General features: G+C 46.0%; 1 protein-coding gene across 1 annotated transcript in view; it reads right to left on the reverse strand.

Annotated features, from left to right (window-relative positions):
* The window catches only part of SLC25A43 (solute carrier family 25 member 43), a 198,707-nt gene that overhangs the window by 99,574 nt on the left and 73,979 nt on the right, over positions 1–25,154 (reverse strand). Inside the window, exon 3 of the mRNA XM_069212320.1 lies at positions 21,596–21,768. Coding sequence (XP_069068421.1) covers positions 21,596–21,768 — 173 coding nt within the window. The remainder of the gene's footprint in view (positions 1–21,595; positions 21,769–25,154) is intronic.

The raw sequence follows: 25,154 nt of genomic DNA on the forward strand, positions 1-25,154 counted from the left end.
CCATGACTCCCTGCATGGACGCCAATGCAGGTGCACCCTGAAGCCTCAGTTTGTGATTCAAAGGGATTAAGTGCAAAGCATTTCACATTATCTGCAGGCAGTTTTACAGTGGAGAAAAGTGTTGTGAAAGACAGATTACAGACCCTTACCTTTCCTACCTGGAAAGGCACTTACTCCACTTTGCAGGAGCAACTTTACAGGGCAAGAAGCTACTTGCAAATGTTGTGTGTGGGTACTGTTACAGAGCTTTACAGAAGCGTTTTGAGTGAACCCAAGCAGTTAAACGCAAACACTATTAGAATGGGTGTCCAAGATACCATTGACATTTGATTTACTTTGATGGGAAACCTTGCATTGATTTGAAAGTTCAGAGCTATGGTGGTAAAAATAAAGGAAGCAATTTATATGCATTTGTATGGCAACACATACTGCTGCAGTGGGTGGGTTGGGCATGTGCGGTTGTCACTACTGATTAACTTATCTGCATTTATGGGAGTTTGCCGTAAGAGAGCTTGTGTCAGGATTTTTTCCATGGCGAATGTGAAGCCAGATGGTAAACTCACTTTCTGTATCATGTTTTGTTAGGGAAATGTAGCAGAATGTGAAGGGTTCAACTGGTTATGCTGTCTTATAGCAATAATCAGAGGACTATTTAGATTGTCTGGTTTTTAAGTGGAGCTTGTTTGTGCTGAATTAGCCTCCTTTTCCTTGAGAAGGTGAGTGTCTCAGGTACTCGGATGTCTTACGTTTCAGGCTTTTAAAGATTGTGCACACTGATCTGAATTGGCGGTGGCCTTAAAGAGGGAGACGTGAGTTTCATTAGCACACACATGTTCAATTTGTTTAGCTGCTAAGTTGAAGAGAACTTTCAGGGGGCTGTAGAAACCAGGAAGGCCAATAAGCATTGATATCTCATCTTCAACTAATGCTTGAATGGTTTTAAATCACCTGAGAGGATCACATTTTTTTGCCAGACTTAATGACTACTGGTTCATAAAGCAAACCTTTTGCAGCAGAATTAATGTGAATTTCGAGGGTAGTTGTCGGCAAGCAAAAGCAACGCAACTTTGTATTCTTAATTATTTTAGAGCCGACACAGCATATTTAAGGTTGTTTGCCATTTATTTGCAATTTTAGTGTTTTTGTCATGACTAAATATAATATAATCTGCTTCATTTTATTTAGCTTTAGATGTCGGGTATTAATCCATGTTTTATTTCAAACAAACGGACCCCGATGTGCTCAGTTGATAGATTCCTATTCATTTTTACATAGATTTCCATGTCACCCGTATAATACTGGCAACACACTATTCGAAGAGATCTTTAGGAAATCGTCTAGTGGGTCAACATTAAAGGTGAAGAGGATGGGAGCAAGTAAGGGCCCTTGTGGGATGCCAAAAGAAGTAGTAACTGGATGAGAGGAAAACGTTGATCTTCTTCCCTGTTCATCAAGGTATGATAATGAACCATTCTAGTACCATCCCTGATACCTCATCAACTGGATGATCTTGGAGTGGACTAGAAGGTGGTGGTCAAGCATTGCAAAGCTGCTGAAAGGTTGAGTAAGGTCAGTAAGCATGCATCACCCTCACCCATCACTGGAAAGATGTTGCTAACAAGGCTAAGTACCACGGTTTCTGTGCTGTGAACCTAGAATGAGTCATTAAGCAGTTGCTTTTAAGTGATGCATTGGGTTGGTTGTTTCGCCACACAGGTTTCCATCATTCTGATAAAGAGGTGAAGAGAGGTGACAGGACAGTGGTTTTAATCACAAGTTAGGTCAGACTTCTGCTTTTTCAAGGATTGATTTGATAACATTCTTTCAAAGAATAGAGTGAACAGTGCTGTGTGAAAGAAAATATCTTTGACATTTTTCCAAAAAGGACTGATGGAAGAGCTGGTGGATTTTACTACTTTTGGTGGTAGAATGTTGAAACCGATAGTCTAAGGGTTGTTTAGATGAGATTATATCCTTTAGTGACTCAGAAGAAACAAAAGAAAATGACGCTCAACTATCTGCAGTCACTTTGCTTTTTTTCATTAGGAATATCAATTTTAGAGTTTGCAGCTTGTGGGGTAATCTCTTCATAAGTGGTGTGTATTCTGTTGATGGAATAGATTGCCTATTGCTTACAATTAACTTTCGGGATCTGGTTGACTCTTGAGATATCAGCAGTTTCCAACCTTATCCTGATGAACATTTTTTGTTGGGATGATTTCTTGCTACACTCCAGTATTCAGATGTAGACTGTAGGATCCTGTTTTTTGGGGGGAGTGTGGGGTGGAGGGAGGGAGTTGATGGTTAGGGTATGCGGGTGCACCTGGGCCTCAACAATGAATCTCAACTCAGGTGAGGCAGCTGTTCTATGTCCTCCAAGAACTGGGGTGATTCTTCAAAGGCAGTGATGAATGTGTCGGAAAACTTTGGATCATACACAGGCTGGGTAAGCAGGTGCTCCAAGGCCAGTGTAACCCCACTACGGCGATCGAGTCCGGAATGATGCAGTCATACACAGGCTGGTCTCTGAATGGTATAACCACAAGCGTGGTGGCCTCGGTCAGATGGAAGGGCCAACATAGGTCTCATTCTCTAGTGAATGCAGCTCAGGTCATACCATCGTTTTTTTCCATGGGTGCAGTGGCTCAAGTCACACTGACTTCTCTGCAGTTACAAAAGCAAGATTATTACAGTGATTTGGGCCTGCACTGCTCTTTGAGGTCAGTCACCTTTCTAAACTCCTCCCTAGTGTTAGACTTTTCATCCTTAGCATGGTCTCCCTTAACTTTTTGCCTCTGTTCCCCAGGTTGTTGATGTGTGCTGGACTCTGACTTTACTGTTTTTGTTACTCTGGGCACTTTACCACTGCTAACCAGTGCTAAAGTGCAAGTGCTCCTTTACAAAATGTGTATGTAATTGGTTTATTCATGATTGGCATATTTGGATTACTAGTAAGTCCCCAGTAAAGTGCACTAGAGGTGCCAGGGCCTGTAAATCAAATGCCACTAGTGGGCCTGCAGCACTGGTTGTGCCACCCACATAAGTAGCTCTGTATTCATGTCTCAGACCTGCCACTGCAGTGTCTGTGTGTGCAGTTTTAACTGTAAATTCGACTTGGTAAGTGTACCCACTTGTCAGGCCTCAACCTTCCCTTTTCTTACATATCAGACAACCCCAAGGTATGCTCTAGGTAGCCCCAAGGGCAGGGTGCAGTGTATGGTTAAAGTAGGACATATAGTAATGTGTTTTATATGTCCTGACAGTGAAATATTGCTGAATTAGTTTTTCACTGTTGCAAGGCCTGTCCCTCTCATAGGTTAACATGGGGGCTACCTTTAAATCTGATTAAAGTGTAGATTCCATTTGGGAGTGGATGGACATGTGGAGTTTGGGGTCTCTGAGCTCACAATTTAAAAATACATCTTTTAGTAAAGTTGATTTTAAGATTGTGTGTTTGAAAATGCCACTTTTAAAAAGTGGGTATTTTCTTGCTTATACCATTTCTGTGACTCTGCCTGTTTGTGGATTCCCTGTCTGGGTCAGTTTGACAGTTGGGCTGGTTGCACCTCACACTAGAGAGTGACACAAAGAGAGCTGGGGTGTAGCCTGCATATCCCGATGAGCCACCTGTGCTAGGAGGGAGGGGAGGTGCGGTCACTCACACCTGAAAGGGCTGTGCCTGCCCTCACACAATGCAGTCTCCAACCCCCTGGTGAGTGCCTGGGGACTGGCCTGGGCAAGACAGGATTTCACATTCCAAAGAGATTTTACTTTGAAGTAGGCCTACTTCAAAGGAGAAATTGGGTATAAGAAGGGCACCCAAAACCACAGACTTTGGAAACCCTTCTGGAAACAAGAGGAACCTCTGCCTGGAGAAGAGCTGAGGAAAAAGAGCTGCCCTGGCTGTGACTGTGCTTTGTGGAGCTAGCCTGCAGTTGCTGCTTCTGCCAGAGTAAGAGGGCAAAGACTGGACATTGTGTGCCTTTTATCTTGAGACGAAATCTCCAAGGGCTTGATCTAGAGCTTGCCTCCTTTTGTTTGAAGTCTCAGGGACAGAAAAGACTTCTCTCTGCCAGCACCTGGAGTCTCTGGAGAGACTCCTACTCTGCCCTGTGGTTCCCATGCAGTTCCTGGGACCCTGAAAGGAGAAGCTGGCAGCCTAAAGACAAGGAAATCCACACACAGAACGTTGTGCGGGGAAAAGATCTACGCAACTCCGATCTGCGGCTGAGAAACTACGCTCGCCGGAAACGCGACCGAAGAATCGACGCACGGAGCAGGAGAAAACGCGCAGCATCGCTGACGGAGGCTGGGAGATCACAACCTGCGCTGCAGGGTTTTCTGATCGTGCGGCTGCATTTCCGACTGAAGTACCGCCGTGCGTGGAAAAACAACGCCAGGCCTGCCTGGACCTGAGAGTGCTGACCGGATCGACGCACCGCTCTCCTGCAAAGAGAAGAAACTACGTGCCCCGACCCGGTGAAAGGAGAAACGACGCACGGTCCCACTCGTAAGTGGAATCAACGCATCGCAAGCCCTTTTTGACGCACACTTGCCTGTGCAGGGTTATTTTCGACACACCAGGTACATTTTCTCGGTAGTAGCGCTAGTGTGTGTTTAAAACTACTTAAAGACTCTTTTTTGCATTTATATTGATAACTGGACTTGTGTATTGTGGATTTATGTCATTTTGGTCTTGTTTTGTTTAGATAAATATTTCCTATTTTTCTAAACTGGTGTTGTGTCATTTTGTAGTGTTTTCGTTAAGTTACTGTGTGTGTTGGTACAAATACTTAACACCTAGCACTCTGAAGTTAAGCCTTCTGCTCTGCCAAGCTACCAAGGGGGTATGCAGGGGTTAGCTGAGGGCGATTCTCTTTTACCCTGACTAGAGTGAGGGTCCTTGCTTGAACAGGGCATAACCTGACTGTCAACCAAAGACCCCATATCTAACACCTAGTAATATATTAAAAAAGGGGAGTGATCAATTCCTCAAAATAAAAAATAAAAATAGGCTCACCTTACATTTAAGATACAATAACCACATTCTGATAACAGACTTTAGTGATGTGTATTCATTTATTGAATTTACACATAAATATAAAAACATCTCAGCCTAAACATGACTTGTCATGCGTTCTTGCATCCCCCCTGTACTATCAATATCAAACAGCAAAGTATCTCCAAATCTGGTTTATAAATAACTCATTATATCTTTGAGCCAAAGTGCACATTTGTTATTAAATCAACAATGGATTCAAACACCAAAATCTCTCCAAATCGTGTTCAGAATAAGTCATTATATATTGGAGCCAGAGCTGCACTTTTTTGTCGGCATGGCAACCCGCATCTTCTCTTCTGGACTAGCAGCTCAGTTCACTCTGCCACTTTTATACGGGCACAGAGGCTTAGGTCACACCACTGAAGATAATGGCCCCAATTGGGCTCCAGCAATCTCCAGTTGTGCTGTGCGGCACTCACCAAGGACATCAGAGGGGGCAAGTGCTTCCTGCGGACATTCAGGCTCGCAAATCAGTCTCTATCTTCTGGTTGACCCTACAATGCCAGGATCACAGTGCACCTTTTTCTTCCTGGACAGTCGTTATTCCTGCAAGGTTGGCAGGCTCCTTCCCTCTCTCAGCTGGCAGGCTGGCTTCTATGTACTACAGGACAGGCAACCAGCTCTTACACCAAGGGGTACACCCTTGCAATGTCCCCTCAACTCTGCAAAAAAAAAAAAAAAGGGGGGAAGTGGCCAACCAAGACGTCTGACAGGACAGGCTTCCCCTTATAAAAATACTACCTCTTCCTGCCGCTTAACCCCACCAGGGGCGCCTGGAGCTGCGGTGCACGGAGGCAGAACCTCCCTGACACAGCGACAGCCGGCGGGCAACAGATATCGCGTGAGCCCTGGTAGCAGCCTGGATCGCATTGGGCGTCTTGGAGAGCGCTGGGTACTCACCTTGCGAAGGTGCCCGTGGCTGAGTTTCAATCCCGCACCTCCTCCGGCCTAGCTGCTTTCCTGCTTTTGGGTCCCTGACTTTCAGAGGCCCATCTGCTAGGGGGTTGGGAGCGCCACTCACTGGCCTGGTACAGCGTACCTGGAGGAGGGTGAGCCTTTGAAAGGTTCCTCCGGTTCTGGAGATCGTGAACTGGTGTGCCCGGAGTACGGTCGTCCCAGCACCCTTACATGACTGGAGGTCGCTGCCCCTATCTGCCTTGACTGAGTCTGGCACCGGGGTGATGGTGGGAACGATGGCCACATCCTGTGAACACTAATGACCTGTGAAACTTTCCATTGGAGTAACAGGAGCAGGGGTGCCCAGGGACATATTGGCAGCTGCGCCATTCCTACGCTTTGAATGATTGGCTGGGACTTCTTGACCCACATGGGAACAGCGACAGTCCTTGGGCCTATACAGTCTTCATGGTGCTTGGTCCTGCAGCGACAAGGGGCCCTGCCTGGGGGTAGAATCCACCTAATTCTTGTACTGATACTGCATGGTAGCCACGGGATCCGCGGCGTGGACAATGGCGATTCACTGCTACTAGGTGCTCGGTGTCCCCACTGTGCGGGATTTCATATTTCTTGCTTTCCCCCACAGTGTGTGGATTGTCCTGTGCTATCTCCTTGTGATCCCTCCTTCCCATGAAAGGGGGTACTGTGGGTCATTGCAATTCTGATCAGTGCTCTGGAGGCGACGATGGGGACAGGGCTTTCCTAGCCACTACCATGGGGAGGGGCAGGCCCCAGAGACAATAACCGGGGTGCACCATTTCTCTGTATACAACACCTCAGTAGTCCACTCAAACGTACCCATCAGGAGCCGTCAAACACCCCAAAGTGCTCACTGGAGCAGCAAGAGGAACATTCTCGGGCTGCACTGTTGGAGGTGATTCAGGGCTCAAGAGTTGCACTGCAGGAACAAATCATGAGGTTGCTTATCGAAGTGAACCTTCTGCGGGCAGATCTCCATAAGCAGATCAAGTGACTGCAGAATCCAATACCTCTACCGTGCAGTCCGAGGTGCAGCAGCTCAAGCAAAAGGTCTCCCCAGTCATATCCAGTACCCTAGAGGGCAAAGTCACGGACGCGGAGGGCAGGTTCCAGGTGCAACAATGTGCGCCTGTTAGGGTTTCCTGAACGACGGGTCGAGAGGGCAGTTGGCAGAACACTTCCTGGAGCACTGGGTGAGACCCTCTGTCTCCCAAGGACCTGTCTGTCTTCTTTGTTATCGAAAGGGCTCACAGGGCAATGGCGCCCTTTTCTCCTTCAGGTGCGCCACCTAGAGCCCTCATTGACAGGGTGTTGAATTATAGGGACAGGGACGCAATCCTGTGGGCTGCTAGAGGCACCTGTCCCGAAATTTGACAACTGTTCTATTGCAGTGTACCCGGATTACACCCGGAGAGTTCAGGAGCGGTGCAAGTCTTTCTTAGGGGTGAAGAGGAAATTGCGTGCCATAGGTATCCGTTATATGCCCTTATACCCGGCTAAGCTTTGTGTCATTTCAGCAGGTAAATCTCACTTCTTCGAGTGGCTTGAGGATGTTTGTTCCTGGCTGGAGATGTCCCATGCTCTCCTTTAGTGCGCCCCCTGAGTGAAGTGGATCCATTCCTACATTTGGGGGGAGGCGTGGCTGCAGGCGCCTCTGGTCAGAGGGTGGCCCCGGATTAGCAGAGGGGGGCACTGGTCTCACTGTGGTGTGGGATGACTTACTATGGATACTCTTGAATCGGAAACCCAACAGGTGCCTGAGACACTGCAGACTGAGATCACGCCAACTGAAGGGCCATCAAAGGCTCCTTACAAGCTCAGTGGAGTTGTTCCAGCTACTGTACCTCCATGAAGGACTGCTGTCCACCCGGTGCCCACTGGGTGGGTAAGCGGAGGGACTACCAGTCTGAACATTGAAAACTGGGGGATATTCACTGTTCCTTCTGGGCTATTGGGGTGGGGAAGGAAGGGATTTGAAGGAGGGGATCTCAAGGACTCCTCTGAGATATGCAAGTAAAGGAAGCCACCTTACTGCACGTGATTACCACTGTTAGAAGATGATTATACTGTTGAGGAGTATGGCGCTTTATGTGGCCAACTGCAGCCTCGGGATGTCCGTGGCCTGTGTGGAATATTGATTATGGTGGAGTGGTGTGCTTGCAGGTGTGCAGACTAACACGGTAGGGTGGTGGCGGAGCATTATCATTTCAGGGAAGGATGGCTCGCAATGGTGTATGTCCTGACACATTGAAATTTGTGGGTTTGTACGAAGTGGTGGTTTGCTTTTACTCGGCCAGGGCAGGAGGGGTTTGTTTGTCTGGAATAAAAAATAAATAAATGTTATTATTGCCATCAAGTCTTTGGGGGGGAGGTGGGGGAGATAGTTCTCAGTTGACTGGCACCGGGGGTACCTTTTGCCCTCTCCTACGTTGAAGAGGATGTGGAAAGTCTTTCTGGAGAAGTATTCTGGACATTGTTAACACATACAGTCCCAATCTAGAGAAGTAAACTTTATTTGCAAGACATTATCTTCCAGTTCTGTACCACCGGGTTATATGGGCAGGGGACTTACTACTGTATACTGAATGGCACACTTGATAGGCATGCCTCAGACTGAACACCAAATCGAGGATGACCACAGCACTCCAGGAGTTTATTGATCAAATGAGCCTGGGCGACATCTGGAGAGCCCTACACTCGACACATGAATATACATGTTATTCTGAGACACACAGCACTCATAGTAGACTAGACTATAGCCTCCTAACTGCCTCACTGGATCCTAACGTCTCAGAGGTGTCCCACCTATTGTGTTACTTTTCTGATCACACTCCAGTTTACTGCAAGAATGAATGGGGCGTTAGTCCCCGCTCTGTGTCAACTTGGAGGCTATCCGCGAAGGTCCTCTAGGACCCCAAGGGTAGGGAGATTTTGGGACAAGCTTTAATGGATTTCTTTGACATTAACTGGTCAATCAATCAATCAGGGAATTTGTAAAGCGCACTACTCATCCGTGAGGGTCTCAAGGCGCTAACTGGTGCACAATGGACTCGAGATCAACTGAATGGGAGGCTATGAAAGTAGTGATTCGGGGGCATTGCTTGGGCCTTTCTTGCGGGGTCAAGCGCATGCTACAAGCTGAACTTCTTTGGCAGGGGAAGACAAACTGGCATGTGTCCAACACAGGACGCCAGTGAGGGGTGGATGGGCAACAGGAGAAGTATTCAGGTCGCATCTTGAACACCTGTACCAGATGGGACCTGAATACTTCTAGTATGTAACCCAGCGTATAACCTCCTTGCCCTGAGGGGACCGAAGACGAAGGATAGGCGAGCAAGGTGCCACTCCTCAAAGTATAGTATCCCTGCTAACAGCCTACCAGAGATATCTCCCTCTCTATGAAGTAATTGACAATATGATTTCAGAGTATACTTCTCTAGTCTGCCCCATACCTCCGCAACACTTCTTCTAGCCTGCATGTCCTCTGGTTTCCCATCCACCCCTCTCCAGCCTCCCTTGTTGAACACACACCAGTTCGTCCCCCCCCCCACCAGTTACCAACCCCCCCCACCCCCTTGAAGGAGTTCAGCTTGAACACAGCACTGGAACCTTTAGCTGTCCAGATCAGGCAGGTCATGTCAGAGTGGGTTATCAAAGTAGGAAATGTCACTCATCTGGGATCCCTGTACGCTGATACTTAAACTTATGACTGCGGCAATGGTCTCATGGACAAGAGACGACCCTGACATGAGGCATGGACTGCTCATGAAGGGGTCCCAGAGGGGGCAATCTACGACAGAGAGGGGCAGGCCCTGAGCCTTGAACCAAAGACTATGACTGTCCACAAATCCAAATGAAGGGGCTGCCCCAAGAGGGAGGCAAACTGTTGTTAGTCATGAGCCAGAGTCAGGTGCAAACTTCCTGGGCAGCCCAGATATGCCCCCTCTCCCCACCCCTTATCTAGCTGAAAGTCGGGAGTGAGTGACTGAGGTGCGTGACAGAGTAGCAGGTCTGAACTACTGCAACCGGCATAGGCAAGATTGGTGTACGTGGCGTGTTAGTGGCGACCTTCTGCAGTTTAAGTGTAGCTGGAGTGTGCGAGTGAGACGGCGACTAGAGTAGGAGACAACGGCTCAGCGCCTTGACACAGCGGGACCAATGAGTGACCCCCCCCCAGCGCTAGACTTATTTGACGTAGTGAGTGTGGGAATACATGGGGCGAGACTGTAGTGTGTGAACTAGTATTGGCTGGTAGAGAGCGGTATAGGCTTATCTGTGCTTTGATTTTGTGTTTGTTAGAGCGTTGATATTGGTGGTTTTAGCTAATTGTGGGATGGGGCGGGGTTTGGCCGATGTTTGGGGGTATACAAGTTGGCGTTTTGTGTCTAATTGTAGGTGGGTGGGGGTTATCTCTGTAGTTGCATTAAACACGTGGCAGCAATATTGGCAGTGGCACCGTCTGACAGAAGGGTGAGTGGTGGAGGGGGTGATGCAACACAGGTTTGGGGCTACCTATAAGATCCTGACATGGATGGTCCACGGACTGACCTATGTAAAACGATACAGTGTGCAGACCTACCTTCGCAGACATGGAGTGCAGGAGGCCCTGCTCCAGGAGACACGTCTATCAGAAGATGTGGTCCACAAATTACACAAAAAATGGAGGGGCCAGTTGTACTCCGCCAAGTATTCCGCATGCACCAGAGGGGTTATTATCTGGGTTGCCAGCAGGTCCCATTCCAGGTAGATATAAATGGCCGGAACCTACTGCTGCACAGACTTTTAGACGGCACAGAGATGTGTCTATTGAATGTCTATGCCCCAAATGTAGATGACAGACTTTTTCCTCAAGCTCGAGAAAGAGTTAATTACCTACATAGGAGTGCCCCTGCTGTGAGCTGGGGATTTTAATTGCGTTCTAGATGGTGAACTTGACAGGCACGTCTGCAGCCCGAACCAAACCACACATGACTGACGCCCTAAAAGCAGTCATGCATCGTCTACAAAGTATAGATGTGTGAAGGGCAACGCACCCTAGGGAGCGAGAATACACCCGCTATACTACGGCCTGCGAGGCCTATAGCCGCCTTGATAGGTTCCTTATATCAGACGACATGGCGCCGTCTGTGACGTGTGTCCAAACCACGGACCAGTTCCTCTCACACCATGCCCCAGTGTTACTGGGGTGGGAGAAGACATCCCTGGGTCTCCCTGTGGCATCTGCGACCTGAGACATGAAAGGACACATCATTCAGAGGGGAGCTATGAGACATGACAAAGAGGTGCCTTGACACGAACTGGCTGTCCACGGGGGAGATAGGGTTGGAGTGAAAGTACTGACTCGTGGGGAATGCCTCTCCAGGTATGTGGAATGAGACGGCGACTATAAAAAACTTGAAGCAGAGGGGTCCCTAGCGAACTTTCAATGTTTCCGCTCTGACACAGGGGAAAACAGTGCAACCATACTGCGGGTGAAGCGGTGTACTGCCAAGTCGTGGGACAGACTAGACTGCCTGATCAACGAAAATAACTGTAGATGCTGCACCGAGACGTGGATAGGTCAGGACAGTTGCTGGTGTGGTTGTTGCGCCTGGAGCATGCACCCCCCCCTTATCCTTTCCTTGTGACGACCTGACGGATCAAGAGTGATGACGCAAGACAGTATAAATGAGTTGCAGAGAGACCACTTGGCGGATGTCTCTGATGTGGACCACATGCAACCCTACTGGTACTCCGGGATTATCTGACAAACCTGGACATCTGACACCTCAAGGAGGAAGCCCAGGTGCAGAGCCCTTTTTTGGTTATTTGGGGTAGTTCACGCTTAGGCTTTCATGACGTTTTGTCCACATAAGCTATCCACGCCAAATTTGCGTCCTTTTTTCCCAACATCCTAGGGATTCTAAATGTACCCAGATTTTGTGGGTTCCCCTGGAGGAGCCCAAGAAATTAGCCAAAATACAGCTAAAATTTTGTACTGTTTTTCAGAAAAATGGGAAAAAAGGGCTGCAGAAGACAGCATGTTTTTTTCCCTCTGAAAATGGCATCAACAAAGGGTTTGCGTTGCTAAAATCACCATCTTCCCAGCTTTTAGGAAAAGGCAGACTTGAATCAGAAAACCACTTTTTTCAACACAATTTTGGCATTTTACTGGGACATACCCCATTTTTATGATTTTTTGTGCTTTTAGTCTTCTTCCAGTTAGTGACAGAAATGGGTGTGAAGACAATGCTGGATCCCGGAAAGCTAAACATGTCTGAAAAGTAGACAACATTCTGAATTCAGAAAGGGGTCATTTGTGTATATCCTACAAGGTTTTCCTACAGAAAATAACAGCTGAAATAAAATATTGAAATTGAGGTAAAAAAAACTGCAAATTTTATCCACATTTCACTCTAACGTTTTCCTGCAATGTCATATTTTCAAAAGTAACATACTGTTACGTCTGCTGGACTCTTCTGGTTGCTGGTGATATATAGGGCTTGTAGGTTCATCAAGAACCCTAGGTACCCAGAGCCAATAAAGGAGCTGTACCTTTTCATTATATACCGGGTGTTCAGCAATTCATTTGATGAAATATAAAGAGTGTCAAATAGGTATCAAGGAAACCTTTGTATTTCCAAAATGGACACAAAATAAGGTCTTGAGAAGCAGTGGTTATTTGCATATCTCTGAATTTCGGGGTGCCCATACTAGCATGTGAATTACAGGGCATTTCTCAAATAGACATCTTTTTTTACACACTGTCTTACATTTGGAAGGTAAAAATATAGAAAAAGACAAGGGGCAATAAGACTTGTTCTGCCATTCTGTGTTCCCCCAAGTCTCCCGATACAAATGGTACCAAAATTGCATGGGTAGACCTAATGCCCGCGATCGGAAATGCAACATGGACACATCATATTTTTACATTGAAATCTGATGTGTTTTTGGAAAGTGCCTAGCTGTGGATTTTGGCCTCAAGGTCAGCCGGCACGTAGGGAAACCTACCAAACTGTGCATGTTTGAAAACTAGACACCTAGGGGAATTCAGAATGAGGTGACTTGTGGGGCTCTCACCAGGTTCTGTTACTCAGAATCCTTTGCAAAAGTCAAAATTTGACAAAAAAACACATTTCCCTCAGATTTCAGTGCTGCAAAGTTCTGGAATCTGAGAGGAGCCACAAACTTCCTTTCACCCAGCATTCCCCTAAGTCTCCAGATAAAAATGGTACCTCACTTGTGTGGGTAGGCCTAGTGCCCGCCACAGGAAATGCCCCAAAACACAACATGGACACATCACATTTTCACAAAGAAAACTAATCTGTTTTTTGCAAAGTGGCTAGCTGTGGTCTTTGGACTCTAGCTCAGCCAGCACCTAGGGAAACCTATACATTTTTTATAACTAGACATCTAGGGGAATTCAGAACGGGGTGACTTGAGGGGCTCTCACCAGGGTTTGTTACCCAGAATCCTTTGCAAACCCTAAAATTTGGTTAACAAAAAGAAATATATATATATATATATATATATATATACATACATACATACATACATACATACATACATACACACACTTTTTCCCTCACATTTCGGTGATGGAAAGATCTAGAATCTGAGATGAGCCACAAATTTCCTTCCACCCAGCATTCCCCCAAGTCTCTAGATAAACATGGTACCTCACTTGTGTGGGTCGGCCTTGCGCCCGCGACAGGAATAGATCACACAACGGTCAATGTTGGTCCTTACATGAGGGCATCTGTTGACCCTGGGATGAACCATTTCTGACGCAGGCACTAGGTACAGGCACTGAAGTGGGGAAGCGTTTTTATCAGGACTGGTGGGGAAACGATGAGTGGTCAGATTTTTGTGGATCCCAACATATTCCTGTAGTTTGTGAGACAGAAATGCAAGAAAAATTGTGTTTTTATTCAACATTTCACCTTTGCACGGTATTCTGGGTAAGAAAACTTTGGGGAATCCACACAAGTCAGACCTTTATGGACTCCCCTGGATGGCTGGTTTCCAGAAATGTCTCGGTTTGGTAGGTTTCCCTATATGGCCGCCGAGCCCAGGAACAAAAACGCAGGTGCCTGCCTTACAAAACCAGGTAATTTTTATGTGTCTACAATACGATTTGGGCTGTGGAATTTGGGGTTGAACTAAATTGGGGAGCTCCCAAGAGAGCACTCTCTGTGCTTACCATGACTTGCACCTGTTCTCTGGGCTGGGCTAACCCGCTATTGTCCCGCTGCACAGACTGTGCTTGCCAAGGCACAGCAGGACTGTCCTCATCACCTCCCTCATAATCAATGGAAGAAGAGTTATCAAATGGGACTCCGACTGAAAAATAACTCCCAGTGTCTGTGCCATTGTCCAATCCCTCAGATGCTATCTCAGTATCTGCTGTCTCAGTCTCTGATCCTATGTCAGAGCTGTCCTCTATAACCAGAGTGAGGGCTTGAGCAGCAGTCATCCAACGAGATGCCATTTCTGCTACTGGCTAAACTGTTGCTCTAAAACACTAGCCTACGTAGACAGTCACAAAATTGCTGGTGGGTGGGTGTGTGTGTGTGTGATACGTGCAACAGTAGAGGTCACCTTAACTTCGCTTCTTCCCTCAATCAGCGCGTTCTTTCAAGACACTCAAAAAAAGACACACTATTACTTTACCTTGTCACATACCAATCGTCACAGTCTTTGGCACCTCTAGCGCCTAGTCCAACAATCATTATCAGTGCTCCCACTCCCATGAGCTCCTCCTCGGATTCCCAAACTACCACCCAAAAAAAGTGCCCTTCATCTCTCCAGAGCCCCCCTCGCACATACATTTCATTTGTATTTTAGTGCAAGTAATGGCTGGCTTTACTACTCTATTCAGCTATTTACATAAAGTACAGATTTGGTCTCTGCAGTAGGCAAACAAACCTTCCGTGCTACTTTATGGCATCAAAACTGCCACTAGACAAATTCAGATCCTTTTGTAGCAGAAACATAATCACAAGACTTACTTGACTTTTTTGTTGCTGCCTAAAAGCTACAATTGAAACGCATCAGTTGAAGTACGTGCATTGCTTTGAAGACTCAAGCTGCAAGAGAACTGGTAGCAATGTGTGTATATATATATATATTCCTCCAGGGAAACCACACAACCATTAAAAAAAAAAAAGTATTGCTCCCACAGGGGGTCGCCGGTGAGCAGGGCGACCCCCTTTCAATTTCCTGGGGGCCAATCGCAACCCCCAGGAAAACCATATATATATATATTTTTTTTTAAATAGCTGAATGCTTTCCCTGGGGACCATAGTGGCCTCCAGGGAAACCACACAACCATTAAAAAAAAAAGTATTGCTCCCACAGGGGGTCGCCGGTGAGCAGGGCGACCCCCTTTCAATTTCATTTTTGTTTTTATAAATTTATTTATTTGTACATTTTTAAACCCCTGGGGTGGCGCGAACAGGCGTGGTCGTGCCCCCCAGGGGTAAACATACTTTTTTTTTTTTTTTAAAGAAATATGACGGGGTGAGGGGGGCACCGTTTTCAGAGGAGGCAGACCCCGCCAAATAAAATCCCTGGTGTCTAGTGGGGTTTCCTGAGCGAGGGCTAGGGAACCAGTTCCGGAAGGCCTTGTTTGAAAGGGGAGAATCTCCCGTTTCAAACCAGGCCTTCCCGAACATCTGGGAGGCCGTTTGGGCCCGTTTTCCCCACCGGAGCAGGAAGCAGCCGCAAGATAGATGGAGAAAACAGATAGTGACGTCACAAAGGAACGGGGGGGAGACACAGAAGATCTTCCGTGTCTCCTTTTTTATTTTTTTAACCCCTTCCCTGGTGTCGGCCACTGGTCATGACCCACACCAGGGAAGCTGTTAAATAAAATAAAAAAAAATGATCACTTACCTTGCTCGCCGTCGCCTTCACTGCATTGCTCCATCCACTTCTCCTCACAGGCACAGGCTCCCAGCCTGCCCTGCGGCCAGTCCGGACGCTGCTCAGAGCAGTGTTAGGATTGGCTGGGAGCTTCTGCAAGCTCTCTCCAGCCCGGCAACTGTGGTGCTGGGATGGAGAGAGCTTACTGCACATGTATGTTAGGCCAGCCCGAGATGGACGTCCAAACACACATGAGCTCACTGCTCGTCAACCCGTGGCCCCACCCCTTTACAAGGAAACAATAACAAACACTGTTTATTATCGTTTCACAAGGAAACTATCATTATCAGTGTTTATTGTAAAGGTTTTGGAGCTGCAGCTGCTGGCAGGGACGACAACGCTCCTCCGCCCTAATGGAGAAACCGCCCCTGCCAGTAGACCTCTTATTCCATTGACTCAGATAAAAAGGCCTGGTCACACCTATGGATTCCCAAAACAAGGTACCCTGCCACCATCACTCTATGTGCTAAACCCATGAATAGGACAGTAGTCCACAGTCGATTCAATGAAGGCATGTTTGGTGCATCCCTTCAGGTCACAAGAGAAGCCTCCGACCTCACTCATGTTAAGGGCAGGCCTAGGCCTCAGCGCACACACTAGGTTAGTTTGAGGGTACAGCCAAATTAAAGACTAGGATACCAGATACACACAGTCAGGCATTGAGGCAGATGAACACAACTGTACATCATGCACAGCAATTTCCTGTCCCACCACCTATCCATAAGTGCATTACCTTCAGCACACAATACAGTGAAAAGTTTGGGGAGGGTATACACCACAACTACAACATTTACTAACATTTGAACTACTCCACCAACAGCACTTAAAGGAAACAAACTGCCGGAACTAAAAGATGAGGACAAGCCGGTAAAACTAATTTTCCTAGTCCAATAGGAAGCTTTTGGCACAGTGACGAACAATTGCCATTAGGAAGTTTATGCTCTGTAACAAGGATGCCAGGGTTTAATTAGCAATATTTATTTTAAATGCAGGCATCATGATGGAGTTCTTGACATTTGTCACCCTTTGTCCCAACTTGCTAGGTGCCAAATCTGGTTTGTGCAGTGTAAAATGGCTCAAAGGGGGCAGAAAGAACCAGGTGTTGTCCAGCTAAGAATAAAGTCAAAGGTTAAAGACATCTTTGAGTGATGAAACACCTATTAAACGCCAGTCTTTTGCAAATCGATGAATCCGCCATAAGAAATTGCGAAAGCTTCATGGGGAAACATTTTTAAACACTGAATCAAACTCTAACAAAAAGCAAATAAACGAGGATTAAGAACAAGGGAAAACTCAGTAACAAAAGTAAACAAAAAAAACACCATTCCCAGTGTCCCATTATGATTTATAAAAACGGTTTATTATTTTCCTTTTAACACACCACTAATTACAGCAGTTTCTGCAATATCAAAGCAAAGTTAATAAGAAATAAACTATTACCTAGTTTAATGGTACTCCGTGTACCACCTTTGGAAGGATGAAAGCCTTAAGGTGCAACCCGTAGGTCACAGAAGGTCTGTGGCAAGTGCTATGACACCACTACAAAAAAACACAACTAGAAATGCTGACAGCCCTGAACCACAGAGCACTTGGAGAGAGTGCAATGTGTGCAAACCATTGGAACCAGAGACTTTCATAGCTGGTCTTCCAAAGGGAGATTCTTTGTTAATGCCCCATGATTGCATAGTTATGGTTGTTTGTAAACAGGAAAGCATTGTAGGGCTCAATGTACAAGAGATGACAAAGGGAGACCCACCCCTAAACACAATGAGAAGGACACTCTTGCATTTCCAAGCATGGCAGACATGTGGATGTACACTGAAGGCATGCCAGAGAAGGTTTGTACAATTTCACTGCATAACATTGAGCAGTCTACGCTAAACTTTTTCCTAACAATGAATAATGAACTAATGAATAAAAAAATAAAATATTGGTGTGGGTGGAACAATAAAATACATATTATTAGTACTTTGGAGGCAGAGTAGTTGTTTCTGGGGACAGGGAAGGGAGAGAGATGGTTGACGGAGGATGCGCGTTTCTTCTCTTTGTGCCGTGGTAGACGTGGGTGCACTATAGGTTTCAGATGCACAGATGTTAGTATGCAAATGCTCCTTAGCAGCGGTTACAGATGAGCTGCCTGCCCCTTTGAACGGGGTTTACCTTTACTTGTAACAACTCTTCAATTGCCGATAACATACGGCCTGATTCTCAACTATTACTCAGCAACCAGTGCAGCTGGTAGACCACGGTGTAGAACCAGCAGCAACCCATCGACGAGGACCAGGGCTGTCCTTGTTTTGTGAGCCCCTGCTTGCAAATCAGAGTAGCCCCAGGGCCTCACCAATTCTGCATGGGTTTGTCTCAGTCATTAGTGCACATTTCCCCCACCGCGCACGCCAATCAGAGTGCAAACGTGTACTTGGGGACCCTGGATGAGCAGCTGATGGACAAGGTCCAAGGCAAACTGCATCATCACCAGACTATTCTGCAGAACAATGTATAATGTTATAAGTTTATAAGGAATACAAAATAAACAAAGGTGTATATATGAAGAGCAGACGCCATCCACAACTCCACATGAGCTTCTTGGCCACTCAAGTACGCAACTCAATCCTCCTCATCAGATCTTTCAGAATCACAGTGCTTAATTTGTGCTTGTTGTTTCCGGTGCGGAGCACCAGCACTTATTTTTGAGGGCCAGCACTTACTTTTCTGCCTCAAGTATTTACTGCGAGCAAAAGACACATATGGGAAAGACAGAGGAAGAGGAAAAGCGTCAACGGGAGAAAGCAGCAAAAGTGAGCTGAAGGGGCAGGGAGTGGCTGTAAATTGATTAAAGAGGCCCGAGATGGCTTCAGGATTGCGCTGCCTCAGTATTCGGTGTTCGCACATTTAAGTGCAGCAGCCGCGTGTTTAAGAGGAGAGCTTTCAGCACTGGCACATTTTTATTTACAAATTAAGCACCGCAGAATCGTGTGCACCCGTACCATGAAATCCTTCGACTGTGCACATGGGTGTATGCACAGGTGTTTGACGGTGCAAATGTGTGCCATGAACCGTGCAAATCTCAGTGCACCACTTCTGCAATGCCAAGAGAGGCAGAGCTGGGCTGCTAACAAAGGTAGGAGAGGTCCAAGGATTTGTTCCATGTCATAAGAAGAGACAAAGTCTACATGGTGGAAGGTCTGAGGAAAGCAGAGTCTGCAAACGTCTGTCCCGGATGACTATACACAACAGTGAATGGGAATTAGATGGCTACTCATCTGCACACCAGATAAAACACTCGGAAAAAAGTAGAGTTGCAAAGGTCTGATACTCTGTCCCAAATGGTAGAGCTCCCTCAGGGAGTCTGTAGCTCGATTTAGCTGCAATATCGCATTAGAGGTTGTTCCAGAATTAAAATGAGATGTGATTAAACGATCGTGAAGAAAAGTAGTAGGGAAAAGCATTAAAACAAACAGAAGGTGGAAAAAACATAATTGCTGTCTCCAGTGTTGGGGGCACGTGGTGGAACTGACAGAGGGAACAACATGCAAACAGGATAATGTTGACAATGCACGGATTGTGAAGGATGGAAATTCACAATATTAACAAGAGTGAGAAGGGTAAGTACACGTTCCGAGACATGAACAGAGAGAAGAGAGCACACACGCCTGTTGTTAAAGGAAGCATGAATTAATGAATGAGGTAAGTTAATATAGCGCAGCAGTGACCTCACTGAGGTATCTCAGGGCAGAAGGTGACTGTAACAAGTACCATGGAGTGGGAGAGGTGAATATCTATGTTTTAATAACCTTTCTATAAGTAGGATGATAAGTGCTCGAACGTCCAAGCATAAACTGAGGTTGGATGTGGTGGAGGAATGTCAAGAAATGCCCAGCAATACACAAACAGGCCTCAGATTAAGGAAAAATAGGCTTTTACCTAGGGTATTTAAGAATCCGAGAGTCAACATCAAGTGGGCGAGGGCACTGTGGAAGTCAGGGAAAAACCAAAAGTGTAAATGAGGATGAATGTTTCACTTGTCTGCTCAACTGTAGGATCTCACTTGGTTGCATGAGACTGATAGCTGATTCGCGATTCCTGTGTAAGTCAGCTGGAGCATACAATACAACTAGATATCCAAGCGCAACAATAAAGAAGAAATTGACAAAGATCATGTCAAATGGTTGATAAATTAGTGAATGTCCTAGGACATTCTGAAGCTGAATCAGTGTCTGATAAATCAAAGTTAATAGTAAGGTGCAAGGGCAGATCAATAGGAGTTAAACATCAAGCTTGATCCTAATCATCGTATAAGGGAATCAATCAATCAAAGAAATTTGTAGAGCGCGCTACTCACCCGTGAGGGTTTCAAGGCGCTGGGGGGGGCGGGCCAGGGAGGGTCACTGGTCGAACAGCCAAGTCTTGAGGTTCTTTCTGAAGACCAGTAGGTCTTTGGTTTTGCGAAGGTCGGTGGGGAGGGAGTTCCAGGTTTTGGGGGCGAGGTAGGAGAAAGACCTGCCTCCTGTGGTGGTGTGCTGGATGCAGGGGACTGTGGCTAGGGCGAGGTCGGCTGATCGGAGGTTGCGTGTGGTAGTTTACTCTTTCATTGAGGTAGGTTGGGCCGGTGTTGTGGAGGGATTTGTGTGCGTGGATGAGGATCTTGAATGTGATTCTCTTGTCTATGGGGAGCCAGTGTAGGGATTTGAGGTGTGGTGAGATTTGTTCGTGTCGGGGGAGGCGCGCAGCTGTGTTCTGGATTCTTTGGAGTTTGAGTTTGAGTGTGGTGTCGGCGTAGAGGACGTTGCCGTAGTCCAGTCTGCTGCTGATGAGTGCGTGGGTGACTGTCTTTCTGGACTCTGGGGGGATCCATTTGAAGGATTTTTTTAGGGTGCAGAGTGTGGGGAAGAGAAGGAAGAAGACGCAAACGATTGAACAGAAGTATATAAGGGATTTAACTTTCTTCATCACACGCAAGTGTACAACTTACTTCTAGATTGTCAATAAGATCGAGGAAATAATTTTCCAGAATATCAAAGTAAATTTGCAAAACAAAAAAATGTGGAAAGATGCTGCACTGCTTGAGAATGGCAAGAATCAGATAAAAGCATTGATGCACTCTGGCAAGCATGTCAAAATGAACAATTACAGGTTCTCTCAAACCATGGATGGGGAAGGCAATAATGATGGGAGGTGATGTAAGGGAAATCCAGAAACATAAAGCAACGTTGGTGAGGCAGTTTGCCAAGAGTGAACAATACACAATCCTGGACAGTTAAAGGACTTTGGTAACTTTTTCATTTTTGCGTATTTGTGATCTTTCTAGTTGTTCCTTGCTCATGTTTATCTGGGGACTCCTTGTATGTTTTGTGTGTGCATGGTTCCTGCTTTTGCATATGTCTGGGTCTGTGTGGGAGTGGACATGTGCTCACAGATGTCCATTAGCTTGCGAGAGCATGTGTGAAAGTGAGAGACCGCTAGAGGGAGGTTGTGTCTCTCTCACTCCTCATACCATGGACCAGTAAATGTGATGCATTGTGGTCTCACGGTTTACTACCTGTGTGTTGTAAATGGATTGCCCCAGGAGATCTTTCATCCTAGAACAGCCCTCCCCATCATGCTCTATAAACTGAAACTGAAATGACCAACAGTGTGGAGACGCCTGCCAAGTCTGTCATTAGCAACAACATCATGAACAGGGTGCGTTACCTGCATCTTTCGCTTCACCGTTTCGAAAGGGAAGGACAGAGTCTGTGCAACGCCTGCAGCCAGGCAACCAGTGACGAAGTTCTGCAGAAGTGTAAAGCGGGTGCCTGGATCCATCCAGATTTTATCCACACTGATGTAGGTCGCAAACGAGCCGACAGAAAAAGGAATGGCACCTGACAAGATAAATAAAACAGAACCGGTTAAGTCCAAGAACAGACGGAATGGAAAGCTAAAAACAGCAACTATTCACGTTACGGAATACCTCTAAATTAAGGGGCCTGCATTAGGGCTAAAGCAAAGGATTGTTTTCCAGCCTTGTTGAAGTGCCATTTTGCAATTTCTGTGTCAACGTTTGCTGGTTCTAAGAGCAATCAAGTGTCCTATCTGATGTTGGCCAAAATCATGTTCTGCCGAATGGCCCCACCCACCTGGAACCAGTAATGCAAAACCAAATATCAGGTCGTTTTCATGTAGATGTTCTCTGATTTTAGAAACTACTACAACAGGGCACTTAGGCCAAGAGGCTGCTAACCCTCTTGTGGTGCAAATCATAATCCCCATGAGTCTTGACACCTGACGGTTACAATAGACCATACGCTGACAGCATTGACAAAGATGAAGGTGCCGCAATACGGCATCTTCTTCTTTGCAAATCAGCTACCACCTCTGATGCTGTGCCAGTAACGAATCAATGATTTGTGAACACAACTGCATCTGTAACCATTGGTACATAACACTACAACTCACAATTAGAAGGGACATCCTTTTTACACCCTTCCTACCCAACTGCAATCTGGAATGGAATGCAAAACCCATCCTGCGAAGCAGTAAATAGAAAAAAGCCATTTGTGGTTGCAAACCCTGGGATTTTGTCAATGACGGGGATTACAATCACAACATTGCTTTGTTTAACTCGCCCTTTATTATCATTGCATTGGATATGTACAACCACATTTAAATTCCTAACATCTCCAAGGATCAAAATTTCCAATCTTCATGCATTTCAGGTAAAATTACTTCTTTTTTTAATTATCGGGGTAAATAATGAAGTAGACGTAACACCCCAAGTATACATGACGCTTCTCCCTTACAACCTAAGCACATATTAGATACCAAATATTAGATACCAAATATATGTACGTTATAGGTCTGAAAATGACTACTATTTTGCTGTTTCTTGTAAGTACAATACTCATTACATTACTGCAAATGTCCATGAATTCACAGAGTATCCTTCATATTGTACGTAGATTAATTTCTTCCAACAGTGGACACATCTGGTGAGGCACTTGGAGATGTAAGGATTTCTCCAGAAAATAAAAGCTTGCCTGGGTCAGGATAAAGGCATTAAGGTAACCGTGGCATAGAATGAAGGCTCAGGCATGACAACAGCTCATAAGGCCTACATCCACTGCCCTGGGGCATGAAAGTCTGCAACAAGAGAGAGAAGCAGCAGCTGTTCCAGAAGGCTCCCCAGGAGAAGTGAACTGCAGCAGTGAGGTGAGGCACCCTTAAGATCCCAACAGGTCTTCCTATATAAACTATCCCAATGGAGGAGTTCCATCCCGTGACTGGGACCTCAATCTGGAGCAGAGTGGGGAAACAGGTGCAATTGGATGAATTAAAACTGCAATAGATCTGGGCACAGGTCCTACCCGCTACATTATGAGGCCCCCTCACCTTTGGGCGTGAGCACGATTATACAGAAAGTTTAACACTGGATTACAAGATACATGAGGTGCTGGTGATATAAATGTCTAAATCAAAGAAAACTGTTGAATATGAACTCCTACAAACAATGAAAGGCTTGTAATTTCAGGCATGCTCCAAACTACTATCCGCTACGGCAAATCACCATAATCAGGCTATCGTACCCAGCTGCCACCTACAGGCACACTGACAAGGGACCGAAGCGCCCATCAATAAACATGAGGAAAAACTGCAGTCTCTAAAGAGCAAGACACCGTTCAGGAACCTCGCCTAAGGCTACAGTTACAGATAATGTGTCAACTAGAGAAACAATTTGTGCAATGCGAAATCCACTGACCCTTAAGACAAACTAGATAAAGATACTTGAAGCCATCACATCCACGAAGGAAGCATTGGAAACCAAAATGGACATGGTGGGGGTTGACCCAAGTATCGAAGAATCAGATAGGTGCTCCTGATGCAACAGCATACATGTAATAGCTCTATCCGAACACAAAAACTGATTGTTGCAGACTGTTGTACCACGGGTCCTCTCAAAACTCGACTTTGTGGTAGGAGCCCGGGGAGTGCTGATGCATCCCCCTAACTGGGCGCACTCCCAAGATCAGTAGTGGCATGGCTTCTAAATTATAGAAACAGAGATGTGATTCTACAGAAGGCAAGGAATGCAGGTCAGTATTACCGAAAAGACCAGGATCATGATATTTCCAGAATGCACACTAGCAAGCAGTCGAAATGCTCCAACTTCTGTGAGGTCAAACCAAAAACTGAAATATATGAATGGAAGATATATGCTATTTTTAACAGCACACCCCAAGGTACTACCTAATGACGTAACATTATTTTTGATGACCCTAAAGCAGTGCATGGCTTGGTAGAGGAACAGAAAACCACTGTTTTACAGCTCAGCCAGGAGAACAGTGCCCCAGGAGCAGACGAAGATGAAAGAGACATAGGCCTAGAAAGAGTGGAAGACCAACAGCAACCCCAAGCACATAATACCAGAAAAGCCCAGTGACTCAGACTAACTCCACTAAATTGGAGGAAGGAAAGGTCTTAAAAGATGACAAACCTGTCCAAGGTCACCCCTGGTTTTGCAGACAATTTGATTTAATCTCACTGTAGCTCACACTGCCCTGATGGAGGTAGGTACAAGGCTGCCTCTATGGTAGACCCCTTGCAAAACACTGATCTATAATTAAAGCGCCTGTATAATTTGCAATTGAGTGTGGACAGCTGGGGGGGCTTCCCCTACGGTCACCTCCACTTCCAATTTCCTCAGCTTGGAGACTGAGAGTGCCATGACCAAGTATAATAAGGGCTGGTTATGATATTGTGAAGATTTTTTACATTTCAACTGGACCAGTTCTTTGTCCTCTCCTAAGGAGGGGGGGATTTGCAGTGTAGCACTGAAGTAATTTATATATCACACTGACCAGAAGTATCATACACGCAAATTACATCTTGTATCCGGAACTCTATTCCGGACATTATTGTTTTAGCCTCATGACATATGTAGTGCAAGACAGGCTCACAAACAGATCCGCTTTACTTAATAAGTACGCAACAGCTGATACACCTAAACCAAATTAGCCATTTAACTCGGTGAACATTCTTTACATGGAATGCCACGGAGATGGGGAATCCTTTAAAGTGTTTTCAAACATGCAGCTACTTATGATGTCTGGTGTTGATATGGCTCAAATTCATGAAACCTGCTTTATAAAAGTAGAAGGGTCCAAACTCAGGAAATGTTACAGAGGTCACCGAACACATAAACCGTTCTCTTCATATGGCAGCTGCTCACTAATATGGATCAGACTGGGATTCCATATGTGATCACTAGGGA

This window comes from Pleurodeles waltl, chromosome 2_1 (genome assembly GCF_031143425.1).
Source record: "Pleurodeles waltl isolate 20211129_DDA chromosome 2_1, aPleWal1.hap1.20221129, whole genome shotgun sequence".
Lineage (NCBI taxonomy): Eukaryota > Metazoa > Chordata > Amphibia > Caudata > Salamandridae > Pleurodeles > Pleurodeles waltl.